This window comes from Phoenix dactylifera, chromosome 1, assembly GCF_051530095.1.
Source record: "Phoenix dactylifera cultivar Ajwa chromosome 1, Ajwa_hap1_PhDact_Kaust_v1.1, whole genome shotgun sequence".
NCBI classification, from domain to species: Eukaryota; Viridiplantae; Streptophyta; class Magnoliopsida; order Arecales; family Arecaceae; genus Phoenix; species Phoenix dactylifera.
Window position 1 is genome coordinate 7643527 of NC_143190.1, and position 17712 is coordinate 7661238.

Below are 17712 nucleotides of genomic sequence, written 5' to 3' on the forward strand. Positions count from 1 at the left end.
TAAGGTGATCTAGGCTTAAAAGGGTTTCATGCATAGGGACTTTATTAAGAAATTTTTAAAATCCCTAGCTTCCGCTGCGCATTATAACATGCTAAAACCCTTCAAATATTACATGAATAACTCTAATAGACATCATTTCCAGGTAAAAATACTAATTTATATCCAACCAATTATGTACTTCAACTTCCAAAAAAGGATCACATCCCAGACTAATTACCTAGGAAAATATAGGAAGCATCAAATTCAATAGAACATCAATTTTGCATGTAGATACTAACAAAAGCAGTTAGATTGACACTATATAAGGCTAAGCATAATATCTGAAGTTGAATCATCATGAAACACTGCTAAATGTTGAAGTATGACGGCCCCATAACAATGTAAGATTAAAAAAAGCAAAAATGGTAAAATTGATTACCTCCCAGATTATATGGCAACTTACGAAGAGGCTCACCATCTCCTATGTCAACATTAAACACTACAGAACAAATTCAAAGCACTCAAAGAACCATAAGATAGTATAAAAAAAAGGACTACTATACTTAAAAAAAGACAATGCATTGGAGCATACCGTAATCGTAACGAACACCATCTAGAAACTGATTAGTTGTGCTATCTCCTGGTCCATCAACAACTTCACCAATCTAATAGTTAGGTAAAAACCAACAATTTAAGAAAAAATCAGAAACTCTGGAGGTTATATCAATAAATTATACATTGTCACAAGGAGACGTGGCACAACTTGGATAACTGAATATATACAATTAAATCAAAAAATAAAAAGTAAATTTACAATCATAGTTTTTCAAGACAAAACAATATAGGTTAAGAATATAACAAGGGAAATCAATGCCATCTCTTGATTGTAGTAGATTTTGCACATAAGTATCAGAAAGAATTTCAACAAGTGTACACCGTCACCAATTTCAATTTCCAATTAGTGCCCGTCTCTAGTGCATTTTCCAACTAGCATAATTAGCATAGGCAAACTTAAGGTTCCTATCTCCTACTGTCACCAAATACTTCCACATCTCAGGTGCCCACAACATAAATAATATGAACCTAACAAGTTTAACAGTGTATTGCATTGCCTAAACTTTCACACATAAGTACGTCGTTCCAAACAGAATCATGGATAGAGTATCAATCAAAAAAAGAGCATTCTCTCTATTTTCATCTTTCAGCTTGGAAATGTAAGATACAAGTTGGCAAAAATAACTAATTGACGATCAATTAGAATAACATAATGGTAAGAAATTGATGGTTACTTTTATTGGGATCTACAACCGAGGATTGTCGAACCGATCCGTACCAGCCGGGTTCAGCCCGAACCGAGCCGATCCGGTTTCCAACCCGATCGATTCTCCAATGGAAAACGGTTCCAGCCCCCGGTACGGCCCAAACCGAGCCGACCCGGTCTCCGACCGGATGGGCTCTCCAATGAAAAACTATTTCGGCCCCTAGCTGATTGGATAACCAACCGGAACCGGCTGGAACCGAACGATTCTATCCGGTTCAAACCGGTACCGAACCCTACTAGTCGGCAACCAGTACGGACCGGTTCGGCATACCATGATAAACATGATGCATTTCAACTACTGAACGAACAAAAAAATCTTCAGCTAAATTAAAAATTTGAATCTCAAAAGGTGTTATTTTATTTAGTGAACCAGTATGAACATATAATGGTCACTATAACAAAATAAAAATCAAATAATGATCACTATTTTAATCTTTACCGTCAATGTTATATAAAGCAATGGGTCATTGTTTAAATATTTCTACATTTGACCCTTATTTGGATGGAATCTGAATTTAGATTATTTTTACTTAAATAGGAAACAATACTTATATGTAATATCTTACATAAATGATAATTACTTCAAACGTATTCATGTAAATTAAGTTTGTTTTGTATACTACTAAAATATAGCTACCTCCAACTCTTCAATATTTAATAGGAAGCTTCTATCGCAAGTAATGCCCTAAAAACTTAAACCAAAAATTTCTGAACCAGTACCGGGCGCCATACCGGTCGGCACCTGGTTTGATTTGGAACGGTTCGAAACCGGGCCCGTACCGAGAAAACACCAGCCGAAGCTAGAGAAAACGAAGAGAAAGAGAAAGCAAGCGGGGGAGGGAGGGAACAGGAGCGCCCGGGGAGCCGACAAAGGCCGCGGGGGAGGCGGCGGATGCCGAGGCCGCAGCTACGTCCTCCGTTTCGAGCCGCGTCCTCTGTTTTGATCAAAATAGAGAAAACAACCGTAGAAAAAAATTGAAAATTTTTAAGTGAAGTCGGCAATTAGGGAATTTTTAAGTAAAGTTGGCAAGCGATTTGCCGACTTCACTTAAAAATTTCTAAAATTTTTTCCGCGGCCTCCGCCGGCCCCTGTGGTGCTCCTCCCTCCCCCACTCGCACTCTCTTTCTCTTCGTCTTCTCCGGCTCCAGTCCCGAACCGGTTTGGTAGGCCACCAGTATGGTTCGCAACGAGCGGAACCGTCTGGTTCAGGACGGTTCCGCATTCCTTGACTTGAACCCCAAGCTGCTTCTTCAGTGTTTCCTTAATTTAATGTTCTTAGTATATCCACTTCAAGCACCTATACTTGCTCTTGATTATAGCAACTAAGGCTATGTTTATTATCACTGCTATTTTTGGTTTTCAGTTTCTAAAACTAAAATAAAAAAGCTGATGCAAAAATCTTCTTTGGTAGAGCAATTTCCATTTTTGGTTTTAGAAAAAAAGAACTCTAGCTTGGTTTCTGAAAAAAGGTCAAAGGTACTAAAAGTGGCTTTCACTTTGTTTGAAAAGAAACACATCTATTTTACCCCCACCACCACTGTCGCCGCCCCCAAGATCACCATTGCCACAATCACCATTGGCATTGTTGTCGACACCATCGTCAACACCAACATCACTTCCAGAATTCATGTTTATGTCTTAAAAAATAATTAACTCATCAAATATGATTTTAAAAATTTGGAAGAAAGCAAAAATAGAATTTTAGATTTTACGTTTTAGAAATAGAAAACTAACAATTACGCCAAATGCAGCCTAAGCTTCAAGTTATGGAAAACAAAAAAAGGTGCACAACTTTTTGGCCTCAATATCAAGTGATACTGAATCATGATGACCTGTACCAAATAGGCACAGCACGGTATAAGTTAGCACCACTTGATACCAAGTGGCTCACCTTTCTGATTACCAACATAGTGCCAAGAGCCATATACTAGCCAGACACGGGCCAGTAGTTAAATCCTTCGCAATAACATAGATCATCATGATTTCACTATGAACTCTTCTCCCTTTCACAGTATTAACTACAATTATGTCTAACTTCAGATTCTTAATAATCCCTTAACGCTTAGAAATCTTTAGTTTCACTTATTTAAGAAGATTTAACTTGTTTCATAGTCAATTATGCATCACGAAAGGCAACTAATAAAATGTTGTTCTGTTTATATTTATATCTAAGAAGGATACTAGTGATGTCATTATTGTGTAACTTTCATCACCTCTACCACAAAACCAATAGTTGAATCTCGTCCATGATAACCTCAGAACAAAATGTAGATCTAAAAGTATATCTAGCTGTTCAAAGGAGCATGTCCCCAAAAAAAAAAAAACACATACACATATAGACATAGATTAAAACTATGAAAATCCATGTAGGTGTGATAGACTTTGTATTGGAAAACTATAAAGATTGTAGAGTATAACTATAAACTAATTGGAAAGGAAACAAAGAACTAAAGAATATCAATATCATCCCACATTAAAGAACAATAGGAAAGCAAAAAAAAAAAACAATTACTAATAGGTGCAATGTAATTCTTTTAGGGAAAAAAGCTAGAATATTCACTAAGACATACTTTGTCCCACCTATGCTCCCTTGAATTCCATGAATAAGCCACGCCATTATCACCTTCTCTAATGACTTTTGTTTGCCCGTCAGTAGTGCCTGTTCAACCAAAAACATGAAAAAGAGGAAACTCAGGGTATACAAGAAAGAAGAAATCTAACTAACAGAAAATGAGACAAGAGTCACAAGAGATATCACATGCAAAATCACTAAGGAACATTGTTTAAATCAAGACGGAAAGGAAATGTTTTGGCATTCGACAAATGCATGACTTCTGCCTAAATTTCAGAGTAAATGAGCCTCTAGATGCAGTATTTCCTTAGTGATTCTTTCACGGCCTTGGCTTGTCACGCGAGTCTGAATTTCATATTTGCGGATGTTAACATTCTGCAAACACGACAATGAACATATTATGCAAGACACCTAGCAACAGAGACTCATGATGTCATTCACAATCCCAAGTGCTAAAACAAATCCTTTTTGGCATAATCCACATTTTCACCCACTATTTCACTTCATTTATTTGAGCATACCCAATAGAGCATCTTCATCTATGGCTATACCTGAGCAACAAGAAAGAGGAGCTTCAGCTGCTGGCCCATCACAAAGAGGACTGTTTATGTCACCAGAAGGCCTGCAAAGAGCTATTGACGCTGCAGTTGCAGCCTCACGGAAGAACATGGCTCATCTGGGAATTCTAGTTCCTACAAGTTATAAGAAGCCGTATTCAACACATCATAAAAAACTGGCCTTCCTATAGGGTTACCACCATCCCAAGTTCTGATTTGATACTTCTCGCCAAATTTGTCCATGGTTTAGTTCTTGAATGGAGAACAAAATGTGGGGATCCCAAACCTGTATATGATATTGGTGTGGATGAAATCTGCTAACCACCACCCATCATGAAATTTAGAGGTACGGCCTCCGCCCGCCCACTTGAAGAAATAGTCGGTTTCCGCCAATATGAACATGTGGTTTCCCGAGGGCGATGGATGGGGTAGGCATGTTCCCTTCAGATGCATACATTTTTCATCCTATCTTAAATGACCGACAAGACCAAACGCATCGATTCTCCCAATAGGTCACAAATACCATGAGTAAACATAAAAATGACGAGGAACATATTTTTGCTATGCAACTAATACTTGTACTTGCTCTGCTATTCTGCCCAAGCTTGACCGAGGAAGATTTTACAATGGTCCATCAATTATTCTCAAAGATCACTATCAACCTTAAATATTAGCAAGGTTTAAAGGGTCAACACATGTTTATTTCACAACCTATAATAGACACCACGTCAAAAACCTGTTTTTAAGTTTTGAATTTGATATACAAAAAAGCTAGGTTGCTTTGTATTTGACCATATCACATGGTATTGAACCACCTGACAAGCACATCTCCGCCAAATTAACATGACCATAAATATGAACAGACAGAACCACCTGATATCAGAGTTTATGGTAACCATGATCCTAAAGAAGATAGCATTGAGATGTTGAAATAGGGCTATCAAATGAACCAGGCACTAGGACGCACAGGTATGGATACAGGATATGGGTACGACATGACTTGATAAATCTTTCAAAAAATAGGAGATGATATGGCTAGCATAAGGCAATAAGAATTTTTCATCCCTTACATATATCCAAAAAGCATGATTTGTTTATCAAAGAACACCATATAATAGCATTAACATCACAAATCTTAAGACAATTCACAAAACAAAAATTCGACAAATATTAAACAATATAATAAAAATAAGCCTAGTAAAATTATAAAGTTAATAGACATAAATGCAGCAAACAGTCTTATCCTGAAAATATAAATGTAATAAGGTAGCAATATAAGAAACATAATAAAAATCTACTATTGAAAAATAAATGCAGCAACATAAACCAAATGCCGCATTGTAATAAAATCATGGGGAAAAAAATATTGTGCTAACTACCAAAAAAAATAGATTAGGGTACAACCCTCCAACTTTGCCAGGTACCCTACCATCATGTCATACACATGGATGAGAAGTATCAAAATTAGAAGTAAAGAAAAGGGTCTCCAGTCATGGAGGAGTTGAATTAAGGGGAAAACCAAAAAAAATGAAGAGGGAAAAAGAGAGGAAAAGAAAGAAAAATCAACGTCAATTACGCACTGGAAAGAAAAAATATGGTAGCTAATAACTCTAAGTTATTGGGCATGGAGACAAACCCAGGTCAAAACCTACTTGACCCAAGCCCAGTAAACCACTACCATATCAATGAGCATCCCAAAAGCATCCTGTAAGTATTCGGACATATCTAGGAGTCCAGAAAATATCAGGACATATCCTGCGAATATTGAGATCCTGTTTTAATAATTAAAATCAGGATACTTCTTTCCTGTATTGGACAAGTATGCAATCTGTATTGGACATGTGCTTGTATTTAATACATATCGAATACAACCATACGTCGTGTTTTGGAGTATCATGCTTCCTAAACTGAGCAGCTCGAGCTCATCTCAAGCTTAAAATTTAAGAAACGCTTGAATCAACCTTGATTAGAAGCAAAAAGAACCAAGCTCGACCAAGCAACAAAAGCTCGAAATTAATTTCAACCCGACCAAAAAATCCACCCTGGTCAATTAGGCTCAGCTTAATAAGGTTTCAATATGTTCATTATATATATAAATATATATATATATATAAACAGACCATTGAATTAAGGATTTAATGAGTGTATTTTGTTTTTCTTTGAAATAAGTAAATGATAATTCCAGCTTGAACCAAACTTGAAATCTGGCTCAAATATAATTTAAGCTTGAACCAAGATTTATACAAGCTTTTAGCCCAATTTAGGGTTATCAAAATGACCGATTAGGCTCCTGTTTCTCGCCGTTCGAAATTAAGGTTGAATTGGGCATGAAATAATGGTTAATAAACCAAGCTGATCTCAGAGTTCAAGCTCAAAATCAATTTCAAAACAAACTTTATCAGATCCAAGCTCGATCAAAATCGGCTCAATTACACTCTTATGTCCAAAAAACAAAGTGGGCCAAAAGGAAGTTCCCTATCCAGTCTTCTTAGATGTTTAAATATGTTAATATAATGTTAAATTAGTTTCAAAAGTTCTAAGTTTCCTTATTTAATTTAAGGTGTCTAATTGATCATTTCCCAAGATCAAAAGTTGCACTGGCCTTTGTTTTAAAATTCATGCTAAATTTTTAAGTAGTGTTAGACCACAATTTCAATGAGGCAGTAAAATAAGCAAGCAACCATCAGAGGACCATGCTCAAGTGCAAAAGTGGAGTGGAGCATGCCAGTGAAACAACTGAAACGAGCCTTTTTCATAATGTTTCTTTCTTCAGAATTAGCTCTGTTGTTGCCCTAGATAATGATGAAATAGTACCCAGGCACTTGCCCAACACTCGAGATACCACAAAAATCACCTCTACAAACTCCAATAATAAAAACTGCTTGCTTCAACCATGTTCAAATAAACCTTGAAGATGCAAGCTTCAAAATTCAATCTCTAGGATTTTGAAATTGAGCACAATAAGTAGCCCTATAGAACTCCAATAAGGCAATAACTTTATTCTTCTCCCCAAAAGCACCCCTTAGTTCCTAAGCTCCAAAACAGACTCTACATAAACACATTAGTTTCCTCAAGAATGGCACTCTTTCTCAAAGCCCCAATAACTTTCAAGTCCCTCTCATTGGGCCACTTCTCTCTCCCTATTCCTTTAAGTGATCCCACATTTTCACCTTTTTAAGTGAAGATGTACATCTCATGGCCTAGGTAATAGACGAGCACAACATGGCACCAGACACCTTAGAATGCTGCATTCATAGAACAACAAGCTTAATAACCCCCCACAGTCTACTTAAGAATAACTAAAGCCTAAAAGGAGGCGGGAAGATAGTGAAGAGTGATATTTTGATATCTAGGATGTAAAAGCTTTACATTGTTGTTGGAGGATTGCCTTTAACTTATTTTTTTTATTTTCCACTATCATTAAAATTCCAAAATTTGAATCTCCAAATTTTTTAGAAGAGTTTTTGGCTGCAAAAAACTTTTATGTACCTTCAACAAAAAGAATTACTAGAACAGAAATTCCCGAACATATAATTATTGGCATAATTTCTTTTCTTTTCTTTATTGGATCGGCTGCTTCACAAAACCCTTGAATCAATTCATCCACGTGCATCAGTCACAAGAATGTCAAGAAAATTTTTCGATAGAGCAAAATCAATTTCTCACAGCTCCAAGCCAGTATGGTCCACTATAGAGAAGCCATCCTATTTGCAGCCCTATTAACCTCCCTGAAGACATACCTGACCAACATGAAGCTATGCTCGACTTGAGTCTCCAAATATCCTTCATCAATGGATGAGTGCAAGGAACGGGCCGGTTCAGCCCGTACCGGACTGGTCCGGTGGCCTACCGGTACGGTTCCGCCATGGAAACCGGTATACACCGGAGATGGGAAAGAAAGGGAGGACCAGCGAGCGAGCGGGGGCGAGAGAGAGTCGCAGCCACTGCGAACGCCTGCGGAGGGCTGCGGGGGCGTGCGGCTCGCCGCAGGAGTCCGCGACCTCTCCTTCTCCCTCCCTCCCCAACTCGCTTATTGTTTCTCTTCAACTCCGGCTCCGGCTGGGCTCTCCCGGTACGGGCTCGGTACCGAAACGGTACCGAACAAGCTGAACCGGTCCGGTCACCGACCGGTACGGTTTTCGGTATCGGTTCAACATACCTTGGATGAGTGGACCTCTGATTCTGAACTTCCGAGGTGATCCGAGTTATAACTACTCTAGAATCCCCTTCTAAAATAATGGGATCTGCATGTAAGACAGTAATGACATATACCAATCCTTCCCATACAGCCCTCATCTTTGCCAATGGAACTATCATTTCAAAGAGAGAATAACCACCTGCTGCAATGAATATAGATCTAGAGCCTTGTATAACAAAGCCTACTCTACTACCTTGACCCCTATTCCTACCATCGAAGTTGATTTTGAGAAAGTTAGGAGGTGGGGCTTCCGGTACCGATTCAACATACCCTGGATAAGTGGACCTCTGATCCTGAACTTCTGAGGTGATTCGAGTTATAACTACTCTAGAATCCCCTTCTAAAATAATGGAATCTGCATGTAAGACAGTAATGACATATACCAATCCTTCCCATACAGCCCTCATCTTTGCCAATGGAACTATCATTTCAAAGAGAGAATAACCACCTGCTGCAATGAATATAGATCTAGAGCCTTGGATAACAAAGCCTACTCTACTACCTTGACCCCTATTCCTACCATCGAAGTTGATTTTGAGAAAGTTAGGGGGTGGGGCTTCCCAAGTGAAATAAATCACATGAGACGTAGAACCTACATGTACAGAACCCTAGATTTCCCTACCACCTATCATCCCCTCCAGTAATCTAGCATGTATGAAGTCAGACGCATGGTGTGAGGCTCTCAATACAATAGCTAGAGGGCTTTCCTTGGCATTTTCAAAGAGTCTTGTTCCTAGCCAGCCATATATGATAGGCAATGTAGCACAAGGAGACTGAGCTCAAATCATCAACCCTTCGAGGAAACCCCGCTTAACAGACCAAAAAAATACCTCTATATACCAAGGACGGATGGATAGGCACAGAAGACTAAAAGCCTGTCCCAAAATTTGAACTGCTCTAGGGCATTCAAATATGACGTGGTCCATTGATTCTTCTATCTCTATGCATTGGTCACATAAAGGGGACATAGGAATACCTCTATAGTGAAGAAGCCTTCTACCAGGTCAACGGTCCCAAACCAACTTCCAAAGGAAGTGCACCACTCTCGAATGAACTCCAACCTTCCATACCCACCCTACATCTCTTTGTTGCTCTGATGAATTCAGAGTAGGGAATATAACTAACTCTAGCTCCCCGCCAATTGGAGCTCTCCCACCCAAGTTTATCAATTGTCTCCTAATGGAATCGCAATAGACAACACTTGAAAGCTAAACTCCCCTGCAAAGCACTAATCAATGAGTCTCCTATCCCACATTATTTTTCCTGTCCCATTGCCATCCTTCCAAGCAATCCTTGACCCTCTGAATCAATGGATTGCATTCAGGAATTCGAGGTCATCTGCTCAAAAAGGGAGCTCCTAGTACAACTGGCACCCTCACATTCTTCGACACCAAGGTATGTTTTGATCCAATGCTTAATGCATGTCAATCTTAGCAAAATTGTATAGTGAATTTTTGAACATCAATACGCTACCCCAACATCAAGCAGTAGTCAATAGATGCTCTAGCAATCAAAAAACAATCATCTATGAACAACAAGAGTGAAATTGGGCATGCGGATGGAGCAGCCAAATATACACACAGACCCTGCTAGCTAATCTTTAGATTCAGCATTCTAGTCAAGGCATCTGCATAGAGAATAAACAAATATGGAGACAATGGACAACCATGGCGTAAACAAATATTAGATTAGAAGAACACTGTGTGAGTGCCATATTAGTCAAGCAAAGGATGGCCTTTCCCCACAACCTCTAAACAACTTGATCCACCCACTTTAAAACCCCATCTGCATCAAAGTATACCATAGGAACTCCCATCGAACATAATCATAGGCACGCTCCATATCCATCTTCATGGCCATAAGACTCCTAGTCAAGATTCACCATCTTGGTACCAAACCCCGTACCGATACCATCCTATTAAAGTGCCGGTACGCGGTACCTTACATGACAGTGAGACGTATCGAATGTCCGTACGGTATGAGACTGCATACCGGTTCGATACTAGTATGGTACAATACCGACGGCAAATCTTGCTCCTGATTTTTGAAACTCTCATTAGATCATGCATAAGCTCCTGATAAATCAAAATATTATCAGAAATATTTAGACCCTCACGAAAGCCCCCTGTTCTCGATTAACAAGATCTCCCAAGATAGGTTGCATTCTACTATTCAAAAAAATTGCTATAATTTTATACAACATACTAACATAGTGCATATGCTGATCGAGCCGTAATGGGATAGTTCTAAAGCATCAATACTTTTTGGGATCAAAGTAATAGAAATAGCTCTCCAACTTTGGGGCATAGAATTATCCAGAAAAAATTGCTTCACTAGTAAAGAAACATCCTTACAAATAATTGACCAATACTTCTTGAGGAACACTAAAGAAAATCCATCAAGACCTTACCTCTTTCATAGTTTTATTTCTACATCGGTCACTTGTTTTATCAAAAAACAATTTTGTTAGGCCGAGGGGGTCTTCATAGGAGGGATATCAGGATCTGCGAACAATTCCACCTCCACTTGCCACTTGGCCTTCAAGAAATTGAGCAGTTCTGCTTTAATCATTTGGCCATCCTCTATCAAGTCTCCATTCCTATTCTTTAGTATCCAAATACCATTCTGATGTCCCCTGACAATTGTAGATCTATTAAAAAAAAATAGTATTATCATCCCCATATCGCAATCATGCAACTCAAGATCCTGCCTCTAGAATACCTCATGCTGATGAAGTAGGGGAGACTTTCTTAATGGGATCTCAAGAATTTTAGATCAACATTGGATGGTCATCCCTGATCACACCCTTTCTTTTGCAATGTCACAATGCCCCGTCTCTTCCAGCTTTCTAAATATATTACCCAATCAGTAATCAATGTTTTGTTAATTCCAACTTGTAAGTAATTCTATACATACGGTTCTCTCTAACTGAAATTCTCTGAGCATCCCGAACCACATTCCAGGAGTGTGCATAATCCAGCCAAAATTTCTCAAATCAAAAAGGAGCCATAAATATTATAGGGTTTTTGGTATGGATTAGAAAGGGACCGTGATCAGAGGCTATCCGGGAATGGTGACGCTAATAATCCGGAAATTGTTGAATATAATTGCCTGTCACAAAAGTTTGATCCATCCATTCCCACACCCTAGCATTGCCATCCCAAGTATTGCACCATGTGAAGCGGACCCCATTGAATCCAAAGTTATGAATCCCATTGCTTGCAATGAACTCCTTGAACTCCCTGGACACACGATGGAATCCGAATAAAGTCTACCTCCTCTCTTCTCCTCTAGTGCATCTATGCAATTGAAATAATTAGCAACCAACATAGGGATACCCTCCTGAACAATTGCCATGATATCTCTCCATAATAGTCTCCTCAATTGATATTCAGTATTAGCATAGACAGATGCAAGGACCCAAGAATTTTGATTTGGTTCAGATATAACAACAACAATCTGTTGAGAGCAATCTTCCACTGAAGCAACAACCAGTCTCCAAACGGCCATGATCCCACTCTATAGCCCCTATGACTCTACCACACACACTCCAATTTTGGGGTAGATGTCGATGAACTTGAGTAATGCTCTGACCAGCAAGATGCATCTCAAACACATACACACTCCAATTTTGGGGTAGACGTCGATGAACTTGAGTAATGCTCTGACCAGCAAGATGCATCTCAAACACATATTTGTGGATTGTGAACTTATATTAGGCATTTGGCTGTCATGATGAAAGAGGGCTTGCCCGCCCCCAAACAATTTCAAAGAAGAATATTCATTAATGATCAGTCGGGGCAAGGGGGAGTTATGTTATCTTGTCCATCAACTGGCTCTGCACCCAATTGCACTCTTACTTCTGTGCTCTCTTCCAACTTTGTATACCCTCTTCCAATGCACAGCCCTCATATTGATGTTATAACGAACCACTTGATCATGGGATGGAGTAAGAAGGGGGCTTCGCACTTTCTCCCGAGAATCTAATGCGCCAGCACTATCCAAGTTCTGACTCCCTTCTCCAATTCCTCCATTGAATTTTCACCATGTTACTAAACGTCCATGCCAATCCTCCCTTATTCGACCAAGCTTTGATTCTCCAAGTTAGTCAATGGCTCAAAAGGTGGATTAATCCTCTAGACCTCCTTTCCTCCGCCAGTTACGAACACCTCAGAACGACAGGAACCCGCCAACCTCCACTTCACACTTGCCAGCCCTAAGGAAGAGAAAATGAACATGCTTGTCTGTATGTGCAGAAACTTCTTCTAGGGTCGCATTGTTTTCCTTTAGATTGGAGCAAATAAGCGAACGGTCGTTCAACAGATTAAGTCCAAGTCACAGCCCATCAGATAGAATGCTGATCGACCTGAGCCCATTTGATACAAGTGACCGGACCCCTTTTTGAAGGCTCGGGCTTGATCAAGATCACAGGCCAGCTAAATCCCTATTGAGAACCCCAATAGCCAGTGCGTAGATCTCCTCAGGTTAGCCCATTTCCGCCAACAGGTTAAACCAATTTGAATTTCGCTCACCTTTTCTGCTGCTTGTCATGCCTCTCCCCTGAACACATGGATGGCCCACCACCTGGTGCCCTAACAAGCTAGCCCATCCAGCGAACGATGCCTATTAGCTTTGGCAACTTGCTCCCATCCATTGAATCTAGTCTTCAGATTCAGGTGATTTTGACCAATTCAACCCATTACTCGGCTCTGGATGGCGAGTTGACTCAATCGTCATTCTCCTCCTGCTCCCCTGGTTCCCATTGCTAGGGTTCCACTTCCTTGATGCCACTATCCACAGGCTAAAAAGATCTGTGGCCGGGTATTGATTCCCCAAAATTAAAGGAAAGACTCCACCCTCCCACAAAACCTCCTTTCCCTCCAAAGACTTCCCTTGTTCAGAATTTCAAAAAACTACACCATGATTCTCCATCCCACCAATTTCAGCATCTTTGTGTTCAATGATCCGGCCTTCAAGCTCTGGCACTCCGCCGAGTGCTCTATGCAACCATAGCGAAGGTAAACAACATGCAAATTTTGATAAACAAATTGCTACCAAAATATAAATTCCAATCCTTGAACAAAGACCTTGGTTTCAAAGGTTTTGTTTACCCACCCTCACACAGACAGGCAAATCCTAGCCTCCGAAGATTACTGGTGAAATCATCAACGAATATTGGTTGCCCGGCTGCCTTCTAATATTCTATCGAGAGCATAGGCAATCTCATCCAAACTAAATCCATCTTGACGGCTCCTTTCTTCGGAATGAAATCCGACTTCCAAGGTTCTACCAAGAATTGTCCAGCAATGATCCAGGGACCCCTCATTAGAATAGCATCCGGTTCTAATACCAACTAGAATCTGAAGACATAATGGTCCTATGCCATGGAAAAAATTCGGGAACATTTGGCAGACAACCACTCTTTTTTCAGATATCATGCAAAATCACATATTATATGTCAAAATGTCTATAACACAGGTTAAATTATTTGACCCTAGAAGCATCATCGAATGAGTCTAGTTGGGCCAGACCAACATGTGGTTTTGGCTAGGGACTCGGATCTGAGCCTACCTACCCTACAGATAAGTTGAACTTTCTAGACACAGACTCGGTTCTATATTGGGTTCCCAGGTACACCTACCTAGGCTTAAATTCAGGCCCTATTAACATTTTACGGACTTTCAACCCCAGGCAAGCTCAAACTCAACGCACTTCCTATTTTCACACCTAGCCACAGCATCAAACCCAAGCCTATACCTAAGAGGTCGGTTCTTCACACCAAACAAGCTTGTGAAATTTGACACCTCCATTCAATCTAACACTTGTATGATACCCTCTCCTTACAGTATCACTATCACAATATAATTCTAAAGCTAGTTACTAATCAACAAAATATAAACCTTTCTGAAATCTGAAGTGAACATGCCGGACCCTTGGTTAACTAAAACCACTGAAACAAGAGTAGAAGAAAGCTACTGGATTATTTGCCAAAAAACGGCTATAATATAAGATATTACTCTAAGATATAATAAAGTAATATAGTTTTTATACAGTAAAAAATAAATTTGTTAAAAACACAAGAAGAAATTTGAGTTGTCATAATGCAACTAAAGGTTAACTAAAACATGAACAATAAGAGGAATAGATGTGTGCGAGAGAGAGAGAGAGAGAGAGAGAGAGAGAGAGTAGAAGAAAGAAAAAGGATGCCGCATGCCCTGCTACATGGTTAGGCAACATCCATAACATCAAATATCAAATATACCAAATATGAGATAAATTAATAAAATAAAATTTATTGGATGTAAGTGGCATAAAACCTGGAACTTGCAAAGCCTCCAATCCAGGAAGATCTGTCAACTTCAGCCCACCAACCTTTTTCCTGCAGTAAATTATGGTCATTAACAAAAGGGCAAAAACACGAACACACACACACACACACACACAGAGAGAGAGATACAATTTATAGCACATTTCAAATTATTGCTGGTTATTATGTAACTATAGCTAGTAAGCTTCATCTTTTTGAACCCACCAAAGGACCTCACACAAATTACAAATGGAAAACTAAAATAATTGACTGACTTATTAAAATTTCAGAAATAAGATTTAGCTAATAGACTTAGAGCATGACTGAAATATGTATTAAATCCAATTATCATATTATTGTCATTATTATTGTTAAATATTATTTAATAAGAGATAAGATGATTCACAATGCATACTGGGGGAATAGAATGTGCAAAAGTAATTATATGCTTTGACATTTAAGTTCATACCTGCTGCTTTTGTATAGAGATAGTTCAACTCCATAAGCCTCAAGTTCCTGTGGATCACAGATCCGATCATTATCTAACGTCCATATCCGCACAGTTCCATCGGAGCATGCTGTAATAATATCTCCATTTTCCAAGAACTTGGCATCCCATACACACCCAGGGTGTTCAATGCTTTGGATACATACTCCATCTGCTTTGCATAAAAGTTTTCAAATTATAAGGTTCCCTACAAGATCTCTGATAACTAACTTGACAGCATTCCTAAGGATATGAACCATGCAGCATACATGGTCCCCTACATATGAGCTTTGGTAATCCTCATCACATTACAAACTCTCAATTTCAGAAATGGATCTCACTTATAAAATACCTGTTCACCTTAAAAAAAGTCATATTCATGGTAGCTCTTAATTGGGCATGGATGAAAGTGAATAAAAGCAAGAATTTCAAAAAGTAAAGAAATTAAGGTGTCTATGCCAGCAGATAGATCAGGAAAGATCAAGAATCGAGAATTATGGTGTATGATGGAGGAAAAATCAAGAATCATCCCAATGGTGTAGCTATGGCAGCATATAGATCAGGGCAACCTCAACTTTTAACTATTTAATACTTGAAATAATTTGATCACACCATATATGCACACGCATATACATACATATGTAAGTGTGTGCGTGGAGATGGACTTTGCTCCCATCGAGAGGATGGGGTATATACTTTTCTCAAGTCCAAAGTCAATAATCTAGCACACAAATCAAAGATCCACACCGTTGATCATGATTTACACCACTAAAAATCCATAAAAAGCAAAAGTCAAGGGCTTTGGTGGTCTCTAACCAATGCATCAAGTAGACACAAAAATAAAAGGTTTAAATGATACCATGTTCTGCCATGATCTAAGTATTAAAAAGATTTTCAATCTATAAATGCTTTAATATATGTATGTTATGATCAACAAATATTTTATCATGTATTTTATCACAAGCATGGATCTTCAATTTGAGTACTTAATTATTAATTTTGGACTTGAGTGGAGTAGATACCCTCTCCTCTCAAGAGTGTAGTCCAACCCTATATATATGTATATATGGACATGTGTCTTAGATGTCTTGGAAAAATTTAATCATTTCAAAAATATTCTGATGTTTGCAATTTAAGACCCACGAGATTATGGAAGAACAAATAACAACCTATGATGTGAAGGTCAACCATGGAGGGTTTATTCTCAGTTAAACAACTGGAAAGGCACAAAGAGGAAAGAACTATAAGTTTTATCATTAACTATTCTGTTATGAAGCATACATAGAGTAATGTTGTTACAAACATGTATTATTAGCATTTATCAGCTTGTTAAAAAAGGTGTACATGATGAAATTTAAGAGGCTTGAATTTAATCAAGCCAAACTTTAAAAGTTTAAATACATATTGAAATTATCAAAATCCTCTTAAGTAATATAATTTGTAAGATGTGAGTTGTAAGGATCTCCTCCATATAGGACATTTATCCAAAAAGTGCATTATTTCCTACCTAAAAAAATTTATCAAGGGTTTTAAGTGTAAATTCTAAGATTTTAATAAGAACAAAAACAACAATTATTAGAATTGATTGTGGCAAGTTGTACATTACTTTTGTCACAGTGAACTAAGGACAAACCTAAGTCCAAGTCTCTACGCACTTCTCAATAGTCAATTTAACATTAGTATTATGTTTAACCATGTATTGCACAAAATTAAGCATTCAACAATTCTTATATCTTCAAAGCACCACTTTCCCCCTCAACCAGATCTACTAAAACAACAATATGGGGTACTACAGAATTAGTTCTCAAATAGAATAGTAAACAATTGATATGAAATAAGCTACATGCCACTTCAGACAAGGGAGAAAATTCAATTCTTGAATGACAAGATAAATTAAATGGTGAAAGACAAAGGTATATAACATGAAATGGTAAAGAGACAAATCAATCTAGGTTGTCTTTTGACATGTTTGCTCAAATATAAATTCTAAAAAAAAACCTTTGACTAAAAAAACAAAAGGAAAAAAAAAGTAAAATTTTCATCTCTACAAAGAATATTATATGTCAATGTGTAGCCATCCATAGAGCACAAGGTTTTAAATACCAAATTGACCCTGCACCAGTTTTATCGTAGAATGATATAGTACGTCAAAATCTTACTATTCACAATCAGGATCTTATGATCCGGATCAAAATGGCCCTAAACAATCTAGATTCCATCGTTGGATTACGATCAGCATAGTATCACAAGATTTAGGTCCATATAATGGAATGAATATTCCTTTGAATCA

At 38.3% G+C, this 17712-nt stretch overlaps 1 protein-coding gene across 4 annotated transcripts in view; it reads right to left on the reverse strand.

The window, feature by feature from the left end:
- LOC103721263 (transducin family protein / WD-40 repeat family protein) overlaps positions 1-17712 on the reverse strand; it is a 100159-nt gene that overhangs the window by 65542 nt on the left and 16905 nt on the right. For all 4 annotated transcript variants that reach the window (XM_088719665.1, XM_088719662.1, XM_088719657.1 and 1 more), the window contains exons 7-11: positions 15405-15594; positions 14946-15007; positions 3872-3960; positions 572-644; positions 419-478 (exon numbers count right to left, since the gene is read on the reverse strand). In XM_088719665.1, the coding sequence (XP_088575791.1) occupies positions 419-478; positions 572-644; positions 3872-3960; positions 14946-15007; positions 15405-15594 (474 nt within the window). The remainder of the gene's footprint in view (positions 1-418; positions 479-571; positions 645-3871; positions 3961-14945; positions 15008-15404; positions 15595-17712) is intronic.